Source organism: Rattus norvegicus, chromosome 1 (genome assembly GCF_036323735.1).
Source record: "Rattus norvegicus strain BN/NHsdMcwi chromosome 1, GRCr8, whole genome shotgun sequence".
In the NCBI taxonomy this organism is placed as follows: Eukaryota; Metazoa; Chordata; class Mammalia; order Rodentia; family Muridae; genus Rattus; species Rattus norvegicus.
The window spans coordinates 82,584,785-82,610,885 of record NC_086019.1 but is presented as its reverse complement, the minus strand read 5'-3'; the positions used below and the strand labels follow the sequence as shown (position 1 = coordinate 82,610,885).

The window sequence follows — 26,101 nt, the reverse complement described above, 5'->3', positions numbered from 1 at the left end:
AGAGCGCCACACCCGTCTTCTGGCGGATGTCTGAAGTACTTGCCAAGCTTGTGAGTCGGCGCACATGCGCAGAAACTTTCGTGAGACCGACACCGCCATATCTAAGTATTGCTGACGTCCAGTCCATGCTTTCGGTAATTAGGCTGCAAAACCGAGGGGCCATGCACAGTGGATTCTTAGTTAGGGCAGCCAGCTCGGCTCACTATTTCTCACCAAAATATGGGGTCGGGTCTAGTTACCACCGATCCGGGTTCACAAGCACGGTCCCCACCCTATACCCTCCCGCAAGCCGTGCTCGGCAGGTCCCAGGCTTCCGGTATGGGATCACTTCCTTCTTAATCACTCTGGCCACTCTTGTCTGGTTTTTTTTTTCTCGGGTCCAATCCCGGACACTAGACTCCGACCGCCAATCTGTCAGGAATCTTACCTAATTTTGTCGTTTAATCTTACCTAATATAGACTCTGTGAGCATTACCTACTAGGTGACAGAGGACAGGTGAGGGGCTCCTGTATGGATCATAGGATAAGAAAAATGCTGCAGAAATTGATTTGCACAGATAATAATAAGTTTAGTTAAGCCAGGTATGGTCGGGCATACCTGCCATACAGCATTTGGGAGCTGGAAGCAGGAGGACCAGAAGTTCTGGGCCACCTTCCACTACACAGTTTAAGGCCGGTTTGGGCTACCTAAGATTCTATCACAAACTCCCAAACAAAACAATATATATCGTTATTACTAATATTTTGAGACAAAGTCCCGTTATCCAGTCCTGGCTAGCTTTCAAATTGCTCTTTAGACCAGGCTGGACTTGAACTCAGTGATCTGCCTGTCTCTGGCTTTCTAGAGTTGGGATTAAAGGGATGCATTATTACAAGCAGCACCCCTAAAATTCCTTTTAAAAATCTTTTCCTGTAAGTAAAGTATGTGTACATGGGGTCTAAGGAGGCCAGAAAAATGTGATGGATTATTTGGGGCTGGACTTACAGGGGTGGTGGGGGCTGGGGGTGGGAGTGGGTTAGGGATTGGGGGTGGGGTTGTAAACCTAGCACTCACCTCAGCTAGGAATGAAAACTTTTTAAGATGACTGCTGAGCCACCTCTCCAGCCCCGACCCTTAGAAATTATTGGAAAGAGCTAGAGTGGCACTCCCATAGGTCTTGGGCTTCTGATGTTACTTTCTTCAGGCTAAAGGGGGATGTTGAAGGCCCTGTCTAGGTCATCTTCATCTTTAAAAACATGCAGTTTAGCTCCAGCCTGGGCTCCCCACTGTTTCGGGGAGGCCACCAGAGCAGAATACCTGGACATTTAAGCCAATATCAAGACTTATTAGCCAGGTGGGAATTACACTGGGTGTCTGGGATCCCAGAGAAGCCCTACGCCTTTTTTAGGGTGAGCTTTTAAGTAAAAAAAGCCATATCCTGGGCTGGAGAGATGGCTCAGTGGTTAAGAGCACTGTCTGCTCTTCCAGAGGTCCTGAGTTCAATTCCCAGCAACCATGTGGTGGCTCACAACCATCTGTAATGGGATCCGATGTCCTCTTCTGGTGTGTCTGAAGACAGTGGCAATGCACTCATATAAATAAAGTAAATAAAAAAAAAAGCCATATCCTGGGGTGATATACTACAGTTAACAAGAACAGTTAGCCGGAAGTGGAACTAAACTACAGAAGTCAAAAAGCAAGGTTAGTACATTTAGAGACCTTCCCAGAGCTATGGGTTTTGATGGGTTGGGTCTTTGTTTTTGTTTTTTGCAGGTGGTGTCTGTGTGCTGAGTTTTATGCGTTGTACTTACATCCTGCAGTCACTTGTGCTAAGGCCTAGGGGCTTGTTAGTAGAAGGCATCAGGGTGTTGTTGGTTAGCTACTCTGTTGACAGGGCTACAATCCTGCATTCTTACAGTTTTCTGTCTCATGATGGCCTCTCATGGGCCTTGCTGATGGTCCTTGGGTGCTTGTTTAAATCATTAACCTGATTTTCATCTAGTTTAGAATATGTGGGTATTGGATAAGTCTAGCCACCTGGTAGAGACCAGTCCAGGTCTGCTGAGTTCCAAACTTGGCCTCCCATCTGTGACAGATCCATAGTTGTCATTTACTCTGGCTTGGCGGTCATTTTCTGTTTAGGTGGTGCTCCCATCCCCTCCAGAAAGGTCTGTTTCTGTTCTAATATTAAGACTGTGACCTTTCTGGGCTAGGATAGTTGCAGATGTATTTAAGGATTTCATGATGAAATCATCCTTGATTATTAAGATGGGCCTTAAATTAAATGACAGTTTTCGTAAGAGACAGAACCTTTGCCTATCATATAAGCAACTGTTAGATTCCCAGCACTACCATCCCCCAAAAAGGGGTTGGGGAGGAGATACTGTGTTTGGCCAAAAACCCACTATTTTGGGGAGTTCAGCTGAGCGCCCTTGCAGAAAGATTATACAATCTAGATTTGACTTGTTTACCCTCCATCATGGGAGTGTGGGGAGGATCATAGGACTCTCAACTTGGTATACAGTTGTATGTAACTCTGCCTTAATTGCATGTGGTCCTGCTGGGGCTGGAGTATATATAGGCCAGGAAGATTGGGGGAGCAAGGCTCTATCTGTGCAGCTATGACTATGGGGAAACACTCCTTTCTACTGGAAAAAAGCTTTTCAGATGGGGCCTATTGTGGGAGAAACCTTGTAAGTAACAGTAACTCCTCACCTGTGCTTTATAAGGAAATCCAACAAACTCATACTGGTTCCCTAAAGTGAGCTTTGGTGGAATGTGCCTTGGTTTGCCATCGGAACCGAAGAATAGGTAGGCACTGCATACATCTTCCCCTTGGAAAAAATTGTAGTAATAAGAGGGAAGAGGAGGAGAAGAGGGGGAAGGAGTGGATGGTAGAGAGGTCTTGTGGTTGTAGACACAGAGATTGCAGTGATGTAGCCACACATCAAGAAATACCTGAAGGGGTTGGGGATTTAGCTCAGTGGTAGAGCGCATGCCTAGCAAGTGCTAAGGCCCTGGGTTCGGTCCTCAGCTCCAAAAAAAAAAGAAAAAAAAAAAAGAAAAAAAAAAAAGAAAGAAAAGAAAGAAAGACCCGGAGCCATGAGAAGTTGGTTTAGTTTAGGTTTCTTTTTGTTGTTGTTGTTGTTGATGATGATTTAAAAGAAAACCAAACAAAACAGGGTCTCTATGTAGCTCTGGCCATCCTGAAGCTCACTATGAAAACTTGGCTAGCCTCCAAATCGCAGAGATCCTCCTGCCTCTACCTCTCTTTGAGTGCTAGTATTAAAAGGGTATGCTACCACACATACCTAACACCACCAAAAGTTAGAATTGGTGTGAAAACATCCTTTCCTACAGCCTCCATAGGGCATGCGACCTGATTGTTGAACTTGGGACTTTCAGAACTGTGAAGGAATAAATTGCTGTTGTTTTAAGTCATCAGGCACAGGAAACTAAAATGCCTTAGAAACCCACCCCTGCTCTCACTGGTGTTTGCTTCCGTCTTACCTTGGAGAGACTCCTGACAGACTCATGACTCCAGGCTGGGTTGGTAGGCTCCCTCACTGATTGGCCCCTTCCTAGTTAGACTCATCCTATAATAAACCTCTTGCAGACTCTGTAGATATTAGGAGTCTAGGAATCAGGACATTTGCTCTTCAGGATGTCCTTATGACACAGACATCCCATTTTACATAGCCATGACAGACCAGAGAGATGAAGTAACAGAAACACACAGCAAAAGGACTGAGAGTTAAGGTGACTGTCTCTAGAGCATGACGTCTCCTATCTTACCTGGCCTATCCGTCGTCCCCCAGCATCCTGTCTCCTACAGTTCTGCAGGTACCTGAATTTGGTCTTTTTCTATGGACCTGATGTGACCTAGGGAAGAACTCATTCTGCTCCTCAACCTCTTCCAAGTCAGTTCTGTTTATTGCACAATCATGTTATTACTGTTGTAATGAGACAGGATGAGGAAACAGGAGCATTGGCATTGCAGCAACAGGCACAAGAGAACCTACCTCAAAAGAAGGTGCAAGATGACAACTCCCCAAAAGTCCTCTGATCCCCATATGTATGCTGTAGAATGTACACTCCCCAATAAATACGCCTTAAAGATACACCTTGTTTAAGCAAAATGGGGTTAGTGAGATGGCTTAGGACACGCCCACACCCACACATGAGATTAGTGAATGTAATAAAAAAATTAAAAACAGAATGAACCAATAATAGGCACCTCTGTTGCTACCTCAGCTCCTGCAGGACAATTTTGTCTCTCTGTAGATTCCACGGCAGACAAGCTGACCATTCCCAATGCTCTGGGCCTTTTATTGCTGCTGTAACCACACAGCATACCCAACCAAGACTGGCCTCCCACGTGTGGGAGGCATACTTGTTACAGGGAAAGGACTTCAAAGCAGAGATTTATGGAATTCTGTCCTCTGGGCAGGACACGGCTATTGCTATCAAACTGCAAGCAACTATGATTACCAGGAGACCCTTTCTGCCAAGGAAAGGAGAGGGACTTTAAGAGGCCACTCTTGTCCCCGAGGATTTATGGACAGTTAATAGGTTGCTTGGTAAGAGAGAGAGAGAGAGAGAGAGAGAGAGAGAGAGAGAGAGAGAGAGAGAGAGAGAGAGAGAGTAGCTTCAGCAAGGTAGCTACCCATAATTTGCTGATGCTCCAATTAAACTCATGGCTTCATCAAGCTTTCTACTTTCGTGGAATCCTTTTGTTTTTATTGTTGGGGCCCTATCTGAAATGAGTTGGTGTTTCCTACCTCTCCCTAGAAACAGTTCACACAACAAAGAGACAGGTGCAGTGACTGAGAACCTTGCTTTTAAGCCCCTTCAAGGCACATCACTTGACTGAACTGTAAATTAGGACCATGTGTTGTCAGGGTGGCTCAGTGGAATTGGGGAAGGACTGGAGGAATGTATGTTGCTGGGGAGCTAATGACAAATGAGATGGAGTCCCTCCCTCAGCTGGAACATTGGGGTGAAGAACAGAATTGGCTGAGGATAAATCTCAGTGCTGCTTAGAATCTACCAGTGAGAGCACTAGTATGCACAAGACCTTGAGTTCCATCTTTATCACCATCATTACTAGAAGCCTGCAGGAGCCATGAGCACCCAAGTCCAGGGGTTTCAGAATTTGACTGCAAGACCCTGCTGCTCTGGTTTCCTCTCTCTCTCAGCCCACTCTGCCCCAGCTTTAAAAGGATTGGGTTTTTTTTTTTTTTTTTTTAAGATTTATTTATTATATATAAGTACACTGTCACTGTCTTCAGACACACCAGAAGAGGGCATCAGATCTCATTACAGATAGTTGTGGGCCACCATGTGGTTGCTGGGAATTGAACTCAGGACCTCTAGAAGAGCAGTCAGTGCTCTTAACCGCTGAGCCATCTCTCCAGCCCGGATGGGGTGTTCTTTATCAGACTGGTGTGGGAGATTTATTCTGTTTCATAGCAAGCCCCTGTGGCTGATTCAGAACCTCCATTTTGGAAGCATACTTGATTATCTCAGTCATCTGAGTATTCATTTTGTTGGAGCATTGCTTTCCTAATTGGATCCAGGAGCCCAGGAAGAGTAGTTGTTCCTCCAGGATCATGCCTGGTGTCTTTTGTTGTTTGTTTTTAATTTCCTTTGGGTCCTGAGCCTTTGACATGCTAGGTAAACACTACCACAGAGCCACTGCCACAGCCCCACAGGATGATGGCTATATACACTGAAGGCATATACCGAATGTACATATGTATGTTTCAACTAACTGCAACTGCTGGCAAGTGACCCAACTCTTGTTGTTGATGTTCTCATTAAACAGAGTCTCGGGGCCCAGCCTGGCTTTCAGCTCAATATGTAGACAAGAATGACTGTAATGTACATTATATTAGTAAATTGTCAAGATCTGTTTTGTTAGTACAATTTTAAAATGCACTTTTTTTCTGTTTTAAAAATTATATGGGGGCTGGAGAGATGGCTCAGCGGTTAAGAGCACTGACTGCTCTTCCAGAGGTCACAAGTTCAATTCCCAGCAACCACATGGTGGCTCACAACCATCTGTAATGAGATCTGATGCCCTCTTCTGGTACGTCTGTAGACAGTGACAGTGTATTCATATAAATAATAAATAAATAAATCTTTAAAAAAATTATATGGGTTGGAGAGACGGCTCAGAGGATAAGAGCACAGTCTGCTCTCCCAGAGGTCCTGAGTTCAATTCCCAGCAACCACATGGTTGCTCACAAACATCTGTAATGGGATCCAGTGCTCTCTTCTGGTATGCAGGCATACATGTAAGTAGACCACTGTATATATAATAAATACATCTTTAAAAAATTATATTTATTTATTTGCTTATTGGAAGGCATGCGTGGAGGTCAGAGGGCTGCTTAGTGGGGAGTTGAGTTCTCTTCTTCCATTATGTAGGTTTGGGTTAATAACTTAAGTTGTCAGGTTCAGCAGCAAACATTTTTTTAAAAATTTTTATTAGATATATTTCTTTTTTTTTTAAATTAACTTGAGTATTTCTTATATACATTTCGAGTGTTATTCCCTTTCCCGGTTTCTGGGCAAACATTCCCCTCCCCCCTCCCCTTCCTTATGGGTGTTCCCCTCCCCACCCTCCCCCCATTGCCGCCCTCACTGGGGGTTCAGTCTTAGCAGGACCCAGGGCTTCCCCTTCCACTGGTGCTCTTTTTTTTTTTTTTTTTTTTTTTGGTTCTTTTTTTTCGGAGCTGGGGACCGAACCCAGGGCCTTGCGCTTCCTAGGTAAGCGCTCTACCACTGAGCTAAATCCCCAGCCCCCCACTGGTGCTCTTACTAGGATATTCATTGCTACCTATGAGGTCAGAGTCCAAGGTCAGTCCATGTATAGTCCTTAGGTAGTGGCTTAGTCCCTGGAAGCTCTGGTTGCTTGGTATTGTTGTACATATGGGGTCTCGAGCCCCTTCAAGCTCTTCCAGTTCTTTCTCTGATTCCTTCAACGGAGCAGCAAACATTTTTAAACAATTATCTTGCTGGCCTGTTAGGGCTATTTGAGTTCACTTAGAAGAACAGTCAAGGGACTGGAGAGATGGTTCAGAGGTTAAGAGCACTGGCTACTTTTCCAGAGGTCCAAATTTCAATTACCAGCATCACACGTGTGGCTCACAAACATCTATAATGATAAGTGGTGCCCTCTTCTGGCCTGCAGGCACACATGCAGGCAGAACACTATGCATAGTAAATAGGATCTTAAGAACATACATAAACCCTACCCCATATTTATTTATGTTGAGTTTCAGACCTGGGAAAAGCAGCTGAGATGCTTACTAATATACCAAAGAGGACCTGGCCTCCAGGTTCTAGTCTCCCTCCGTCCCTACCTGTTATAGAGCATGACTGGCACACCCCACCCTCTAACCTGAACTCTCCAACCCAGGGGTTAGGCTTCCTCTCCCCAAGAGACTCTTCACTATAATCCAGACATTTTGGCACCCTCTCCCTTGTCTCCCTATCTGTGTGGTGACTTCCCTGGCCTCATTCCTTGGGACTGGTGAACCCACCAGAAAGCTGCCCCCAATAAACCTGCCTTTATATTTTAAAATTCTGCATAAATTGCCTCATTTCACCCACAGAAATAACTTATCAATTTATATTTTGGTTTATTGAGACAAACCTATGAAGTCCAGTCTGGTCTCAAATTCCCTGTGAAGCTGAGGCTAACCTTGAATTTCTGATTATTCTGCCTCCTTCTCCCAAGCATGGGATCTAGGGCTTTGCGCATGCTAGGCAAGCATTCTACCTGGACCCCAGCTCCTAACTGGGTTTTCTAACTCAGCATATTGCATTTATGGCAAGGCCAATCCTGTGCATTTCAGGATGCTTAGCAGTATCTCTGGAAAATACTAGTAGTGTTTCTTGTCCCACCACAGCCTTGAATATCATTAGACATGACCAACTGTACCCTAGAAGACAGAACTGTCCCCAGATTGAGAACCATAGATTTACATAAATTTATTTGCTTTTACTTAGGAAAATGGGAACAGGCAATATTAAAAATGTAAGACCAGCATTAAATGGTGGAGTCACAAACATAAATACCAGGACAACTAGGCTTGTGGCCTTTCTTGCTCCAGAGGGTTATTTGCAAGTTGGCTTAGCAGGTAAAGGTACTTAGTACTCAGCATGATGGCCTGAGTTTGGTAGTGTGAACTCATATGGTGGAAGGATCAACTCCCACAAGTTGTCTCCTACCTCCACAGATGCTCTAGGGGTCTAGGACATATTAGCATGCATGCCCCCCACTTCCACTAATTAAATAAACGTAAACTATAAAATAGAACAACCAACCCATAAATGAACAACTGGAGCCTGCCATGGTGATGCATACCTAGTCACAGGGCTTAGGAGGCTGTGGCAGGAGGATGGTGAGTTTGAGGATAGCATAAGATGAAGAGGGTCACTCTATTTATCTAGTGGGGGTGGGATGGAGTGGGAGGGGAGAGAAGACAAAGCTCCTCTCCCAAATGCCCCATGAGCAGTTTCCTGTTTGCCAGTGTGACAAAGTATAACAGTGATAAAAAACAATACATGTTTTCTTGCAGCAGAGAAGCCAGAATCCTAAAATGAGTGCTTTACTAAGATGAAGACAGTGTGTGTTACTGGGGAAATGAATACAGAAGATGCAGGGTGGTGTCTTCTGCACTTCAGTTTCTCCTGAAAGTCTGTCTTTTGTCTTATAGCTTTCAAAATTCTTGTGTGTGTGTGTGTGTGTGTGTGTGTGTGTGTGTGTGTGTGTGTGTGTTGGTGTGGTATTTTTTATTTTATGTGGGTGTGTATTTTGCCTGCATGTATGTATACCATGTGCCTTCTTGGTGCCCATAGAGGTCAGAGGTCGGTAATGGATCCCTGGAACTGAAGTTATGGATGGTTGTGATCCACCATGTGGGTTTTACAAACCAAACCCATGACCTCTGGAAAAGCTGCCCGTGCTTTTAACCATTGAGTCACTTCTTCAGGCCCACCTCTTAAGATTCTTGACCAGCCTAGGCTATATGAGATCTTGTTTCAAAATAACAAAATCGGATGAAGGTAGAAATTACAGGATAGATTGGGAGGGGGAAGGGTGTTATGAAAATCAACAAAAGGCAGTTGGTTTGACCAGGCCATTTTATCCAAGACCAGGAGAATAGGTTTCATACCATATTGGGGGCTTTAGTTCTTCTTTTCGCAGGATGCACATATAGTTACCGAGGGAACGTTGATACTCAGTGGTCAACTTCACTTCTAGAGAAGGTATTTCACTAGCCTGGAGGATGGTCTATTCACTGGGACATTTTAGTGCTTTTCAATAGTCTTTCAACGTTTACCTGAGCCTGGTGAGAGATTGGTAGGCCCTTCAAGCGGTCATCATCTTCTTGCTAACCTAAGTTAATAGCCCACTGGGGAGGCACTTCTGACTCTGTTGCCATAACATACAGTTCCTCCGCCCCAAATCAATTTACCCGAGGACTGCAATAGAACTACATTTCCCACGAGGCCTTGCGCTGCCTCCCTGCCCCGCTCAGGTCCGGTCCCAACACCTAAGTAACGGGAGAAAAGGGTGTCCGCTTCTGGTTCCGAGCTGGCAGCCGCCGATGAGTATGTGACATTTTGTTTGGCCCAGCAACTCTGGTCTTTAAGATAGAGGCCTTCTGGCCCTTAATGGAGCTGCTACTCCCTCCCCAAGCGTGTGATTGGGAAGGAGACGCGAAACAGCACACATCCGGTTTCGGGCCGTTCGCTGCAGTTCTGCTCTGCGTTTTCACTCTGGCTGTCCAATTCCGTGCAGATCTGACTGGCTTCCTGGACCCTTATAGTGGCTGGGAGATTGAACGGAGCTCAGCCTATTACCAGTTATGGTAGTTTCTTAGAGCCGAGCACACTTCTTGGTGGCCTACGCCGGGACGCCCCTTTTAACCCCACTTCCCTATTGTGTACCTCCACCTGGCCTTTGCACTTGTTTCCCTTCCCAGTTGGCTTAAGGCATTTTCTGTCTGCTTCAGAATGTCCTCACCTCAAACAGGCTGGAGAAACCCATTACCTCCCTCTCTGCAAGTTCTAGAGCTGGTCTCAGGAACACGTCCTTCAGATTGTTTTCTTCCCTAAATGTTTCTTGCCTGCTTTTCCCTGTAAGGGTAGCGTCTGACACTGTAGCTAGAAGTGTTCACGAAGTGACCATGAAGAGACACACACCTTTTGTGCAGAAGGGACTCGCGCCTGCACAAAAAGGACTGTTATATCCTGGTCCTACATAGCCAGCCTAGGCTTGAGCTTGGAAACTGTCAGTTGGGGTGAAGACCTGTGACCAGAGAGGTAGGGTAGCCTTGGGCTAGGCACTTTTGTGTTAACCACCAGCCTATTGCGGTACTTCCGCTCTACCTAGACTGACTCAAGGATAGGCTAATAAACCCCGTTTGTGTTGTGGTTGGTATGTTTCCCATGGTGCTTGCCTGCTGCTACTTTCAAGACCTGTAAGAACTGCAGCAGAAGGCGCCCTCTAGTGTTATACTTTGTGAAAAGTTGGGTCTTTCCTGCTTTGACCTCAAAATGTTAAGAGCTTCTGTAGGTCTAAATGTCTGGATTCCTTAGGCCTTAGTGGCAGTTGGCATTGTATGGTACAGACAACCTTAGGTATTGAGGTTTCTCAACCCTCCAATGCAGCCTGTGTTACAGCTTAGTCCTGGGTCTGAGAGCCTTGGAACTAAAGGCTTCACTGCTGTCAGAGATCAGAGACCCTCCACTGGCAACACAGAAGTAAATACAGATGTTGGGGGAGCCCAGACCTGTATTCAGTCCCTGTTCATGTGGTAGGACTTTTAGTACTTTCTATTGGAATACTCCAGTTTGCAGTTCTCCTGGGGGTGGGGTCTGTGTTTTCATATGTGATAGTCAATAAGGTGAGGACACAAGAGGAGACATGGGAGGTTCAGGAAAACAATGTATTATGCTAATGGATGTAGATACAGTAGCTTATGTAGATCCATGACTGAGAACCTTGTGAAATCACCCATATTAGTCAGGAGGTACAGGAGCCAGGGGATTATCTTTCTGAGGGAAAGGAAGGCAGGCAAAGTAAACAGGTTATGATTTTAGGATTGGCAGAGTCCCTTAAGTCTATGGTACCCAGGACTTTAGGACTGGAGGCAAGGAAGGCTCAGTAAAGCCATGTTTTATTTTGACCATTACAGATGGACTTATATGGGCACAGGGGCTCTTCCATAAATGTCTTTATGAAGAAAACATGGGGTGGAGGACAGTGACTACCCAAGGAAGGTATTGATTATACACATCCTAGAGACATCGGGAAGGGGTTTTGCTGCATCTTATGCTCCATGTCCACAGTATAAAATACTTTGGGAGCGCTGGCCTATGCATTGTGTAAGAAGTACAAGCACAATAACATAGTAAGAGGTTTAAGACATTAATAATGGGGTACCCTAGCAGCAAGAGAGTCTCAGGCAAGATAAGGTCAGGTCAAAGTGTTTGGGGAAGCTTTTCAATGGTGTCTGAGACATCAAAGAGGAAAGGCCTCAGGATTCCAGGGGCAGATAGAAAGGCACACAGGTGGGAGAAAGTATGGCCGGCATGTGGGAGGTGAGGCTACAAGGAGTGGAAGAGGCAAGAGGAGGCCAGGACTAGAGCAAACAGAAGACAACAGACAAGGAGTAGTTTGCCCAATAGGCAGACCAGTACTTTGAAATCACTTTCACACACTGTGCTCAAAGACATATGACAACATTTATACACACATTTGAGGATAACTAGAGTAATTGCTTGGGTCAAAGTGACACGTATCCCGGCATGCTTGTTTGTTGAAGAGGTGACTCACTGACAACATATTATGTCATGGAATGACTCACTGTGATCTGGGTAGCAAAAAGAGATGGACCAGGAATAAAGAGGTGAGAAAGGAGAACCCTGATAAAAATCCAATGGGAGGCAGGGTAAGGTCACAGGAGATGATGCTGGAGGAGTGGCTAGGTTAGAGATGAGCCTGAGGTGAATCCACAGGGCTGGAGCCTGTGAGATGTGGAAGGGAGACGTAGGAGGAAAAGACAGATGCTGGGCAAGTGTTAAGCATCACTATGGATTAAAGCAGGGAGAACATGAGAGGGATGGCCTGGAGAGGTACCCTCACAAGTCTGTCTTGGAGTCAGTCATAAAGTAATACAGTGGGGAAGCAGGTATGAAGGCACAGAGTGGGCCATTCTAGGCTGACCATCAAATGAACTGGCAAGAACAGTAGCCATGTGAGAACCTGAAGCTTGGGTCTTCCTGCCTAGAGGATCTTGGGCCATCTGAGCCTGGAAAGACACCTGGCTTTACTTGATCTGGTTCCAAGAAACAATGCAGATCATTAGTTCACTAGTATCTTCTCTCTGGGACCAGCCTGAGTGGGATATGGAGGGCAGTAGGAAGCTTCACCAATTGGTCTGAATCTGTGTTCATTAGGGGACTTCCCCTGGGACCTCAAATGTAGAGGTGTTCCCAGATAGCCCCACTCTGTCCTTAGACACTAGGTAGCACAACTGTCAGCCCATGGTGGTTTTGGCTCTTGTGGAATTCAGGGTTTCTTAGATGTCAAACCTCTCAGGGGGCTGTGCTGTACTCTAAGGGGTGCTTCGAGACACGGTGATGTGGAGCTTTAGGTGCATCATGAGAGCTGAGCTGCGGCTAAAAGCTTTCCCACAGTCACTGCATTTATAAGGCTTTTCACCCGTGTGAGTGCGCTGGTGCTCAATGAGGGAGGAGCTTTGTGCGAAGGCCTTGGGGCAGTCCTTACACCGATAAGGCTTCTCTCCGGAGTGGACTCTCAGGTGCCGGACCAGAGCTGAACAGTCACTGAAGGCTTTCCCACACACTTCACACCTGTAGGGCTTCTCTCCAGTGTGGATACGCTGGTGCTGTGTCAGGTGGGTGCTCTGGCTAAAGGCTTTGCCGCATGTATCACACTCGTAGGGCCGCTCGCCTGTGTGTACCCGCTGATGCTGCGTGAGGTGGGTGCTGCGGCTGAAGGTTTTTCCACATTCTTCACATTTATAAGGTTTCTCCCCAGTATGAATCCTCTGGTGCTGGGTCAGGTGGGCAACTCGACTGAAGGCTTTACCACACTCTTTACATGCATGGGGCTTTGCTCCTGTGTGAACAACCTGGTGTTGGACAAGGTGGGTGCTCCGACTGAATACCTTCCCACATTCAATACAGGTATAGGGTGTCTTCTGAGAGTGGTTCTTCTGGTGGGTCTCTTGGGCTGACGTGTTCTGGAGTGTTCTCATACATTCACTATCCTTGGAGGACTTCTTCTCTGAACATGTGTCTAGAGGCACTGTCTCATTATCAAGTAACGGGCCACATTTCTCCTCTGAAGAAGTCTTGTCTTCAGAAGGGAATTTGGGCAACATACTGCAATCGTTTCCTGAGGCATCAGACTCATGGTCAGGCTGGTCATTGGGGGCATCCATGCGAGGCTCCAGAGCTTTTTTTAAATCCACCTCTTGGGCAGTAGACTTCACCCAGAGTGCTCCTAGGAGCTCTGGCTGGCTCTCTGAGCTGTTCTCAGGTTTACAAGTCTGGGCAAGGGTAGACTCTGGGGAAACACTTCCCATGATGGTTTCAGTGGCCATTTCTGGTGGCTCCAATTCATCTGTATTGCTCTGTTTGCAACTTGCCTCTTCACGGTCCATTCCTGGCTCCCATCCTGGAATCATTCAAAAAGCAGCACACTGTTATTTTTTCACCACAGATCACCACATAAGCTTCTTCATCTGCTTGAGTCCCAGCTCACCTACTCTGAAAGGGGAGATATGGATTACTCTTCTCACAAGGCCTCCTTTGCTAAGGGAGGTTTCCCCTTTGGAGTCTTGGGTAAGAAAAGGGATTCAGGTGATTGTTGGGGGGAGGGCAGTAATGGGGGGAGGACAGGGAGGGGAACACCCATATAGAGGGGATGGGGTTAGGGGGATGTTGGCCCGGAAACCGGGAAAGGGAATAACAATTGAAATGTAAATAAGAAATACCCAAGTTAATAAAGAAAAAGAAAGAAAGAAAGAAAAGAAAAGGGATTCAGGTTTGTCCTCTTCTACAACCCTAATAAACTGCCTCATGGTTCTGATTTTTCCACCCTCAACCAAGCCATCCATTTTGCTAAGGCTTCTGATTTGGTTAAAATGTCAAAAGGAAAGCTTTCATGTGGACAATATCAGAACAAAACAAGAGTGAAGGGAGCTGGTCCTTGTCAGGTACCTGTGCATCTCCTCCCTGCAGTCTTGGGCAGACCACTGTGAGTCTAGGCTCCATCCCTTAAACTCAGCAGCTGTTTTTGGGAATAGTGACCAAATGAGAATCAGTTCAGGTACCTGTGACTGTCATTTCTCGCAGCAGAATTTAGACACCTGCTGCTGTGGAGAGTGAGTGATCTGCTTCTGAAACTCCGAGTAACAGGAGGGAAAGGCACACCTACCTGCACCGACCAGCCCTTCATAGGTGCAAAGGGTATCGGATGATACTACGTTTGACAGCATTTACAGATGAATCCCAGGGATGGGTCAGAGAAGGATGCAATAGTTGTTTTAGTGTATAGCTGGGCTGAGTGGACTCAGAAACAGTGCTCTACCCCAGACTTTGAGCTACCAAGTGGCCAATCCTTGAATAACATTGCCATCATCTGGACCTCAGTTTGTGTGCTGCCCGCCTGCCAGGGCCGCTGGCTCACATCAGGGTTTTGTTATGTGCTACATTCCAAGTGCAGTGTGTAACTTCCACTACTTCATTTCCATTCCAGGAGGTACTCAGTAAATGAGGAAACTGAGGTGCTGAGCTCCTGGTATGAGATCACAGGATCAGCTAGGAACTGTCAAGCAGCTTTAGTCCCAGCACTTGAGAGATGGAGGCAAGAGAATCTGAGTTCAAGGCCAGCCTTGTCTACATAACTTGTTTCAAGCCATAGTACTACACGGTAGTTCTAAACCAAGAGCTACATAGTAAGACCCCTCCTTAATAAACAAACAAACAAATCACAGAATTAGTAGATAGGCTGAGGCATTTGTACTTGATCAGTTAGTTTGCATCCAGATTGGTACTTGCTCTGGAAGTTTCTGGTCTAGATCATACAGTGCTTGGGTCTTTGCATCCTACCAAACTTCTTTGGGCTGGGATATATGTGTGGGTCTCCTTGAATGGTAAATGACCATTCTAGCTCAGGGCACCTAACCACTCCTGCCCCCCAGATCCTATAAGCTAGCATAGGAAAGGCCTCAAGAGAGTACACAGAGATACTTATTTCTTTTCCCCACCCTCTCAAGGGATCCAGTCACTTCATCTGGGTCAGTAGCTTACACTTCCTTGAGGGAAGTGCCTCAGGCTTACTATTAGTTCTTGGGATTTGCTGGTCAAAGGCAAACAGAATATCTGACTGGTTTGGTGAGGCTCACATTAGACACTGCTTGCTATTTCCCCATCCACTTAGGTAAGAGACAAGTCAGGGACTGATGGGCTACCTTTGCTCACCTCAGGGAGATGCTAATAAGCTAGGGATGTAACTCAGCAGGCAGAGTGCTTACTTACACTCATGGAAGCTCTGGGTTTGACCCCCATGGCACCTAAAGCTGGGTATGGTAGTACTACATCCCTGTAACCTCAGCATTTGTGAGGTGGAGGCAGAAGGATCAGGAGTTCAAGGTCATTTTCAGCCATGTAGCAAATTTGAGGTAAGCCTGGGTACAAGAGACCTTGTCTTTTAAAAAACAAATAAGATAAAATTAATGTAGACCTAATGGAGATATAGAATGTGAGAGAGGGTAAGAGCAAGCCAGCTCAGTGTCAAGTGCTCACTCCTTCAGTGTTGTTATGTATCTTCTGGTTACTGCTGGTAAGCTCCTTACCCTTAATGGCTTGGGATTTGGTCATTTGTAACCATGGCTAAGGTACAAACATCGAGAATGAGTACCCAAGCAATCCCGAACTAGAGCTTAACATTGCAGCCAGGCTGTGCCAGAGCTATCAGTGACCACCTGCCTGCTGCTCCTTCTTACCTCTCCTGTCCAGCAGTTGAGTCATATCCTCCACCAGAACGGCGGCCTCCTTTCCACTCTTTGGGCACTGAGCACCCACCCAGGCCTGGATCTCAGGGGGCAGCGCACCCAGGAACTGTTCCAGCACCAGCAACTCCAGCATCTGTTCTTTGGAGGACGACTCTGGCCTCAGCCACTGGCAGCATAGCTCTCGCAGTTGGGCTAGCGCCTGATGGGGGCTGGATGCCTCCTCATACCGGAAGTGCCTGAAGCGCAAGCGTGCAGCCTCAGGGTGGGCAGTAAAGCTAGGGCTGGATTCCTGGCTCTGAGAGTCGCTAGCTTCTTCCTCTTTCACCTTCACCTGCAGGAAGCTATCCTGTTCCCAGAGTACTGGGCTCAGAGAGCTCTTGGGGATGGCCATTGGGCAGAAGAATTCAGTGAGTCACAGGGATGACTCAAGTCTCAGAATTGGGTCTGAAGAAATGTTAGAGCTTCATCACCATCTGAAAAAAGGGAGGGGAGGTGCAGGCTTGAGATAGCCAGACTAGCTTCCAGTTCATCACCATCCTGTCTCATCCTGTGCGTGTACTACTATGCCTGATACGATACCTTGCTTCTTTTTAAACATATATATTTGGGCCAGTGAGATGGATTACCTGGTAAAGGTGCTTGCCACCAAAACATCATTGTCACACTAGAAAAAGATGAGTATAATGACCATGACAGTGCCCACTCAGAGTTAAGGAGGATACTTAGTGGTTCCATGCATTCATAATATACAACAGAGGGGAACCCACTAAGCTCCAGCAGAAAGTTTCAAATCCATGGTCACAGATGATCCTGATTAAATTCAGTGGGCTTAAAAACATGAGTGTAGGAAAATTTGTAAGGAGGATGGGGGTGATAACTGAGGTGGGAGGAAGACTGGGGTATGTGTATTATAGTAGTCAGAATGCATGGCATCTATGGGCGGAATTATCAAAGAACAAATTGAATAAAGTTAAAAGGGGAGGCCTGACTTTTAAAAAAAAAAAAAAAAAGTAAAGAAGATTGGATTCTCTTCCAGAGGACTTGGGTTTCATTCTCAGCACCCACATAGGGGCTTGCAAGTGTCTGTAATTCCAGTGTCAGGTCACCCATTTCTGGTTTCCACAAGCACCAGGCATACATATGGCATACAGACACACATATAGGTAAAATAATCGTACATGTAAAAACAGAATTGTAGCAGAATTTTAGCGGGACTGTTGTGTTGTATCTAGCATGAATATGGAATGTACCTAAACTTTGAAGTAGCCTTTTGTCAGTGATTGCTATCTGAGACTTATGGAGTTGGCAAAGGACTCTCAGAGCCTTCGCATAACTTGAGACATGCCTGGCAAACCAAACCTGGTTTTCCTCAAGTCTAATATGGCTGAAAATTGCTTAAGGTGATGGTTCTTTCAAGACAAGTCCTAGATCAGATAAGTTTTGGTATGTGGAACTGACAAAAGTGCCATTTAGGAACAGTAAAAAGAGGTTCTAGAAAGCTGGAAGCCTAAAATTCATCCTGCAAGGTCTCTCTCTTTGATCAATTGTCCCAGAACACACCCAGAACACTGACACAGAACTTAAAAATGAATAAAGTGACTGCAACAGGGCTAAGGAGATGGCTCAGTCTGGTGAAGTGCTTGCTAAGTAAGCATGACCTCACTGGGGATGGAGGCCTTGCACGGATGAGTACACCAGTACATACATGTACGTGTATGCACACACACACACACACACACACACACACACACACACACACTCTCTCTCTCTCTCTCTCTCTCTCTCAAGGGACAGCAGGATGGTGGTGGGGGAGGCAGAAGCAGGTGTATCTCTGAGTCCAATACCTAATACCAGCCTAGTTTACAGAGTGAGTTTCAGGACAGCCTGGGCCATACACAGAAATCCTGTCTTAAAAACCAAAAACCAAACCAAACCAAACCAAACTGCAAGGGACAAGTTGTACCCCCGACCCCCAATGTTGTTTTCCTATTTTAGGTGAAGACAGATGGAAAGAAAGGATCTTATCTAAGTCTCCCAGCTAGAGAAGTATTAGCAAGAGAGTGAGCTGCAAAAGCAAGCAAACTCACAGCTGGTCACAGAGACATGTCTCCTGTTATTTATACAGTTCCTATTTTCCTATCTTTCAACCTGATTGTGTGTGTGTGTGTGTGTGTGTGTGGTGTGTTACTATGTAGCCAGCATGGCTTCCAGCTCATTGTCCTCCCCCTTTGTCCCCAATGCATGTCCTACCATACCTGACTACCTTGCTTCTTTACAAATGTATTTGGGCCAGCAAGATGGCTTGTCATGGCTTGCCACCAAGTCTTAGGACAAATGTTTCATACCTAGGACCTGCAGAGTGGAAGGAGAAGAATGATTGATGCTGTGGTGTATGTACACATAATTAATAAATATAAAAGTCTAAAATAAAGTGCGTGTGTTTAAAGCTATACATTTTATTCTAAGTAGCTCTAGTTGTCACTATTTTGATAAGTTCTATCTACATTTTTATTTTATTTTGAGTCAGGATCTTTTATATAGGCCATGATGGCCTTACGGAAATTCTGGTACTGGGATTATAAGCAAGTACTATCATACCGAACTTCATTATCAGTTAGTTTAAAATATTTTCTAATTTCTGTTGTGGTTCTTTCTATAGGGACACATACCTATAATCTTACAACTCAGCAGGCTAGGTCAGGAAGATTGAAAGTTCAAGGCTATCCTGTGCTACAGAGCAAGACTTTTCTTTTTCAACAGTGAATGAATGAATGGTGGGTTTTATGATCATGTGGATCTCAATAATGCTGTTTTTTTTCCCTTAAATCCTGGACATTCTTTCCCTTCCTTAAATCAGGTCTCTATACAAAAAGATAATTCTGCAGGGGTTCTGCCCTCTACTCTGCTTTATTTCTTATTGCTCTTCACCACTTGACATATGGCACAATTACATGATTGTCTATTTATTATCCATCTGCTCTCACTGTGTCACTGTGGGTTTTTTTTTTTTTTTAAGTATAGAATAGAGTTCATTCAGGGGCATGGGGAGGGGAGTTGAAAGGCAGAGAGAGGGAGGGAGGGAGAGAGAGAGAAGTGAGAAGAGAGAAGGGAGAGAGAGAAGAGAGAGAGAGAAAAGAGGGGCCATGAGCACATGGAGAGGTAGGAGGGAAATGGGGAAAGGGGGAAGAGGATAAGGGCAGGAGTAAGAGAAGAGAGCAAGATCAAGAGAGACAGGAGGGGGCAAGCAGCCTCTTTTATAGTGAGTCAGGCACACCTAGCTCTTGCCAGGTAACTGGGGCAGAGCCTGTACCCTCAAACCATAAGGCACAGTAAACCCTTCTTTAGGTTGCATCTTTTCAGGTTACCACAATGTGAAGGTAACCAGTTCGTTTGTGTGTACTTAAGAGTTTGCGTACTATACGCCTCAGAGGAAGGCAGCTTCTAGCCGTAGGCACGCCTGATGCATATCACTGCAGGACAGGTGAGCAGTGATTATGTAAGAGAAGAAGGTAAGGGAGCAAGGGCAAAGAGCAAGAGGGCAGGCGGGAGAGTCAGGGGCTTTTCAGTCCAGGCATTTTGACACATGACTCCAATCCCAGCACTCGGGAGGATGAAGCAGGATTTGAAGACTGTGTGAGCTACCTAGCAAGCCATTGCTTGTTCCACAAAAAGGAAGGGGCAGAGAGATGAACTAAACATATAAAAAGTCTTCAGTTTACCTTATTGTCTATACATACGTAAATACCAGTTTTGCTTAATAAATCTTCATTGAGTATCTTCTTGGTACCCAGCTCTGCTAGGATGCCAAGATATGGAAGACCCGGGGCCCATGCTCAGTGCTTTTACTAGAAGGATATGGGCAGGTTGCTAAAATAACAAGTACGTGGGACAGGAATTAGGAGAAAATGAGGACAAGCCCTGGGAACTAACTATGTGCTAGGTGACCCTAGCCTCTTGTGTCTGTTAACACATGATACTCTATGAGTCAATATTACTGTTTCTATTTTAAAAGCCGGGGGATCGGAGCGGGGGGATGAATTAGCTTCTAGGGTTATTTTTTGTCAGTAGGTGGAGAGCTGGTCTTGGACTTCATGTACCGGATGTCCTCCAGTCTTTTCTTTATGGGGATGACTTTCAGCCTTTCCAAACTGCAGAACAGTGAACAACAAATGCTGCTTGGGGCTGATGAGAACTCACTTCATGCATTTCTAGTGCGGACAGTCAGCTAAAATGCCCTTATGGGTTGGTGAGATGGCTTGGCAAGTAAAGGTGCTTGCTGCCAAGCCCGACAACCTAAATTCAACCCCTAAGACCATATGGTCAAAGGACAGAACCAACTCCTTTAAATTATCCCAACCTTGAAACACATGCCATAGCTTTTCTGTACACACACACACACACACACACACATACACACACACATGCACACACAAAGAGCTTTAAAATGGTCATGTGTTTTGGCTCAATACTACATTTCACTTTAAGACCAGCTCTCCTTAAACAGAACTCACAATCCTCTTGCTTTCTGACTTCAATATTAGTTTGCTTCAGAATCAATCCCCATTTCTGGATACGGAAGCTACTAACATATAGAAAGGGACACTTCCTTCAGAGGTTTGGTACTATAGTGCAGGACTTCACCACTCTGCTCCTATTATAGCATAGCAGCAAACCCTCCCTTAGTCATCATAACACGCAAGTATATACCAGAAATGTCCATATTATCTCTGATATTGCAGTAAAATCCCAAGTACAAACTAATAGTCCAGAAGAAATATTTTAAAGAATTAAGTCAAGATAAAACCAGCAAATAATATATATTAATATAAATTGATATATATTAAACACACACACTCGTATATGTGTGTGTGTGTGTGTGTGTGTGTGTGTGTGTGTGTGTGTATCTTGAGACAGGGCTGTCCTGGTTTGCACCTCCTCTTGCTATGATAAAACATTGGACAAAAGCAACTTGGGGAGAAAAGGGGCTATTTTCCTCACAAATTACAGTCCATTTTTGAAGGAAGTCTTGGTATTAAGGTGGGAACCTGGCTGCGAAAACTGAAGCAGAGGTCATGGTGGAAAGCTTGCTCCCCAAGGCTTGCTCAGTCTGTTTTCTTATATAACCCAGGATCACCTACTCAGGGGTGGCACCTGGGCTGGGTCCTCCCATGTCAATCAATCATTAATCAAGAAAATGCCCTTATAGGGGGCTGGAGAGATGGCTCAGTGGTTAAGAGCACTGACTGCTCTTCCGGAGGTCCTGAGTTCAAATCCCAGCAACCACATGGTGGCTCACAACCATCTGTAATGAGATCTGATGCCCTCTTCTGCTGTGTCTGAAGACAGCTACAGTGTACTTATATATAATACATAAATAAATCTTAAAAAAAAAAGAAAGAAAATGCCCTTATAGACTTGCCTACAAGTCATCTCTTGGAGGCGTTTTCTTAGTTGAGGTTCCTCTTCCCAGATAACTCTTAGCTTTCATTAAGCTGTAAACAAACAACCAAACCAAACCAACCAGGATACAGGGGTTTATTATGAAGTTCAGGCTAGCCTGGAACTTGATACATAGACGAGACTGGCTTCGAAAAGAATATGAGCTACCATGCTTGGCTCAATTAATATATATATGTTTTATGGTGGAATTAAAGCAGCTCAAGGGGCTGAAGGGATGGCTTGGCGGGTAAGAGCATTGATGTTCTTCCAGAGGACCCAGGTTCAATTCCCAGCACCCACACAGCAGCTCACAGCTGTCCTAATTCCAAGATCTGACACCCTCCCAGACATACATGCAGGCAAAACACTAACGCATATAAAATAAAAATAAGTAAATAAAGCGGCTGAAATGTTTGGCGTGGTGGTTTAAACCCAGTAATTCCAGTGCTTGGAAGGCAGAGGCAGGAAGACCATATTAGTCAGCATTTTAATCAGACACAGAATTTCTTTCACTCATGGCTGAACTCAGTCACAAACCCATCTCAAAGTCCATTGAAAAGCTATTTCTGTCAGTCGCTTCATCAGTCACTAGACGTGATATACAAGGCCACGACGCATTAGATGTAGCACAACCTGTTGAGTACCTACAACCGGTCGGCCAGTCCCACTTTTGGTTTGTCAGACTTACATTCCGTCAGTCGTCCCATACTTCAATCAGTCCGTCCCACACTCTGTCCTGTACTCACAGGCCGTTAGGTTTGGCGTGGGCGTTCGCAGCTCTCACCCTTCCATGCCAGGGTTCCCGCGCTCACCGGGTCTCCGGAACTCCCAGCAGTCACTTCTCTGGCGCCCTGGTGACGTATACACATGCGCCTTCGTGCCCAGGGGGCCACAACTCCCAACGAGCCTAGTACAGGCGAATGGCCGCAGAACACGTTACCTGGACTACAAGTTCCAGAAAGCACAGCGCCAATTTCTTGGGCACGCTGGGGACTGTAGTTCTGAATGTCTGCCGGGGTTTGGGTTTGGGGAGGACGGTGACTCCAGGCTAGTGTTTGTTGAGGCAGAGGTGGCTGTGAGTAGAAGTTGTGGGATGCATGAAAAGTTGGAGCATGCACGGTTTAAGTGACTGAGGTCCATCCTCAGATGGCTCACAACCATCCAACTCCAGTCCCAGGAGTTTTAGTGTCCTCTTATGTGTAGGCACCAGGCACACAAATACTGCACAGATATACAAGCAGGCAAAATACTCACACACGTAATTTTTTTTTAAAATCAGATTTATTTGGTGTGTGTGTGTGTGTGTGTGTGTGTGTGTGTGTGTGTGTGTGTGTGTGTGTGTGCTGTGTGGTATGTCCCACAATGCACGTGAAGATGTTAGAAGACAGCATGTGGAAGTTTTTTCCTTTTACAAAGTGGGTTCTGGAGGTCAAACTCAGTCTTGGCAGCAAGTACTTTTTCCCACTTTCCCATCTTGCCAGCCATATTTTGCTTATTTTTGGTTCCCCAGCACCAAAAATTTTAAAGATTTATTATATGCAAGTACACTGTAACTATCTTCAGACACACCAAAAGAAGGCATCAGCTCTCATTATAGATGGTTGTCCACCATGTGGTTGCTGGGATTTGAATTTAGGACCTCTGGAAGAACAGTCAGTGCTCTTAAACCACTCAGCCATCTCTCCAGCATGGGAACCTGGAACTTCACTCACATTAAGCATAACCTCAAGCCCTAAACTATAATCCTTCCTCAGCCTTTGTCATTTTATTTGAACGTAACCAGTCTTGGCTAACTAACACTAACCACGTGAGACAGCTAGGGGTGGGATAGGGGTGAGAGGGCATTTCAACATTAGGAACAGCTCCCAGACTTCTGGGCAAGGTGCCTGACTTGGAGGCCTTTACTGTTAGGATTTAAATTGTCTACAAGTTTGCCTGTCTTTGAGCTCCATACAAAGTGAACGGTGCGCTGAGTCTGTTTAACAGCCCCAGATCCATGCTATCAAACTTCATGGAGAGCAGCCACAGGATGCATGTATTGAGGGGACTGTGCCTCAGAAAGATGTAGAGTGGTCAGTGCTGTGAGGAGAAAATTGGTAGGTAGTACAGCAATCTTAATCAAATCCAGTTCAGGTGAGAAAGCAACATTTTTGCTACTTCCAACAGAGACAAGGGTATTGAGCAGGCTCCTAGCAGATGGATTTGCTCTGTACCCACCTTGTTTGCAAGCTGGGGACAGCAGAGGGGTCATTGAGGGATGGCAGCACTCAGTTGTGGACACAACTGATTCTGTGAAGCAGCGAGGGAGAGGTGAAGGTTGGCACTAGGGAAATGGGTGACTCTTTCCAGGGATTGGAAGAGAAAAAGACAGAGCCCTTCTCAATTGTCTCTTACCTGCAGTCACTAGAGGTTAGGAATGCTAAACACTACCATTCCAAACCTCTTATGACAGATAGTCCTGTGAGTCATTTTTGGCCAACAAATTATAAGTGGGTATATGACAAAGGCTTCTGGGAAGGCCCTTCTTTGAAATATCATGGGAAAGGTGAGTATTGGCCTGCCTTAGTTTTCTATTTCTCCCAGTGTCGATTACAGATGCAATGACTGAGGCTTTAGCAGTTTGCTCAGGACCATGAGAAAAAGGCAAAAAGACAAAAACAAACAAAACCCCCAAAAATAAACAAACTACCCACCCACCCAACCGACCAAAAAAACCCACAGCATCACTTCCAACATAAAGCGAGCCACTGAAATCTTAACTACTGTAAACTTGGGTGCTCATATGAGTGTCTGACTTCATTGTTTTCTAATGTAACATACCTAGTTACCTTTGTTCTGGTAATTAGTAATATTTGCTCTGGGCCTAATTTTCTTCATTTAGAATATGGTTGCACTATCTGTGTCTGTCTACCTATCTATGTGATTTTGACACAGGGTTTTTCTGTGTAATCCTGGATATCTTGGACCAGGCTAGCTTCATACTTAAGAGATTTGCCTGCTTCTGCCCCTGCCTCCTGAGTGCTGGGATTAAAGGTCTGTGTCACACTTCCTAGCTCATCTAGAACACGCTATTTCATAAGGTCAGCCAGCTGATACTCCTTTTCTTTGTGAGTGAAAAGCTACCAGCCAACGTATAACAGCTGAGTTGTTATGAAAAGTCAGACTTGGTGAAGGAAATGAGAGGCCAACTTCAGAGGGAAATGCGAGTGCAGAGAAGCAAATACAGGATATCAACAGGGTCTTATGGTTAACAAAATGCTAATCCAAAATATCCTGGGAGCCAGGTATACTCCAAAGGAGACCCCATCAGTTTTGGGGTTCTAGGATAAGAACAAAGGTAAGAAGCTGTGATGGTCGGGGGTTCTGATGCTGGTCCACATAGTGGCAAGAACTGCTGCTGTGTTGTTAGGATCACTGTTCAAGGCAGTGTACCGACGCGACAGGCAACTGTTCTGTAAAACTAAAAGATTTCATTCAGTGTCCCTGGGGCACAAGCATTTGACTATAGCTGAGTTGTGCATATTTCATAGTTTATTACCTTTTAGATTAAGTAGGTTTCCTGGATCTGTGACAAACCAGAGATAATAATAAATGTGCTTTTGTCAGGAACTTCATGGACACAGATTGAGAACCTCACCTCCATCCCCTTTTGTCTTAACAGAACATGTGGAGGAAAGCAATTAGATAAGGGTGAAGTTCCCTGTAAATATTAAAGTGGTCATTACTATCTTGCTTTGGGGGCCCGGAGAGATGACTTGATGGTTAAGAGTACTGTCTGGGGGCTGGGGATTTAGCTCAGTGGTAGAGCGCTTACCTAGGAAGCGCAAGGCCCTGGGTTCGGTCCCCAGCTCCGAAAAAAAGAACCAAAAAAAAAAAAAAAAAAAAAGAGTACTGTCTGGGGCTGGAGAGATGGCTCAGAGGGTAAGAGCACTAACTGCTCTTCCAGAGGTCCTGAGTTCAAATCCCAGCAACCACATGGTGGCTCACAGCCATCTAAAATGGGATCCAATGCCCTCTTCTGGCATGTCAGCTCTATATGCAGAAATACCACTCATATAATAAAGAAATGAATTTTTTAAAAAAGTATCTTGCTTTGAATAAAGCTTTTTTTGTCATTAAGAGCTGACAGGAAGGCTTTCTCCTGTAACAACTCCATACAACGTGAAACATAGGGGGGAGGAGCTTTGAGAACAATGGGAGTCATGTGATCTTAAAGGGTACCCCCTTAGCACAGCTCAGTGTCTTGATACCAAATGGGAAATCAGTTTACTATATCAAAGTTATTCAAGTAACAAACAAAAGACTAAGAAACAGCTCAACTAAAAGATTTAAGAAAGAAACCAAACACACCGTATAGATCTTGTGTAGATTATGAAGCAACCAGGAACGTCTGGATGCTGGATATTTTTTTTCTATTTTTCTATTTTTCGGAGCTGGGGACCGAACCCAGGGCCTTGCGGTTGCTAGGCAAGCGCTCTACCACTGAGCTAAATCCCCAACCCCTGGATGCTGGATATTTGATGGTATTTGTTACATATACGTAATATCTTCCCTTGAGATGTAAAAGAATAACTTCTCCCTAAATATTTTTTGCTCCTGTTTAGAAGAGTATATA

The 26,101-nt window shown here is 45.2% G+C and overlaps 1 protein-coding gene and 1 long non-coding RNA gene across 6 annotated transcripts; one reads left to right on the top strand and one right to left on the bottom strand.

Annotated features, from left to right (window-relative positions):
• Nucleotides 1-19: 19 nt before the first annotated feature.
• LOC134482891 (uncharacterized) lies at nt 20-3,063 on the top strand. Its single transcript, XR_010059590.1, has 2 exons — nt 20-134; nt 1,469-3,063. It is a non-coding gene; the product is annotated as an uncharacterized LOC134482891 (long non-coding RNA).
• A 7,870-nt stretch (nt 3,064-10,933) lies between these two features.
• Zscan22 (zinc finger and SCAN domain containing 22) lies at nt 10,934-22,366 on the bottom strand. Of its 5 annotated transcripts, none has more exons than NM_001408804.1 (3): nt 22,175-22,366; nt 16,039-16,520; nt 10,934-13,706 (listed from the first exon to the last, which is right to left on the bottom strand). In NM_001408804.1, the coding sequence occupies exons 2-3, from the start codon at nt 16,436-16,438 to the stop codon at nt 12,619-12,621; spliced, it is 1,488 nt and encodes a 495-aa protein (NP_001395733.1). In that variant the 5' UTR covers nt 16,439-16,520; nt 22,175-22,366; the 3' UTR covers nt 10,934-12,618. The 5 variants fall into 5 exon arrangements, with proteins under 5 accessions (NP_001395733.1, NP_001395734.1, XP_038956726.1 ...); NM_001408805.1 differs by having other exon boundaries at nt 22,233-22,366; XM_039100798.2 differs by having other exon boundaries at nt 18,303-22,305.
• Between the last annotated feature and the right edge of the window lie 3,735 nt (nt 22,367-26,101).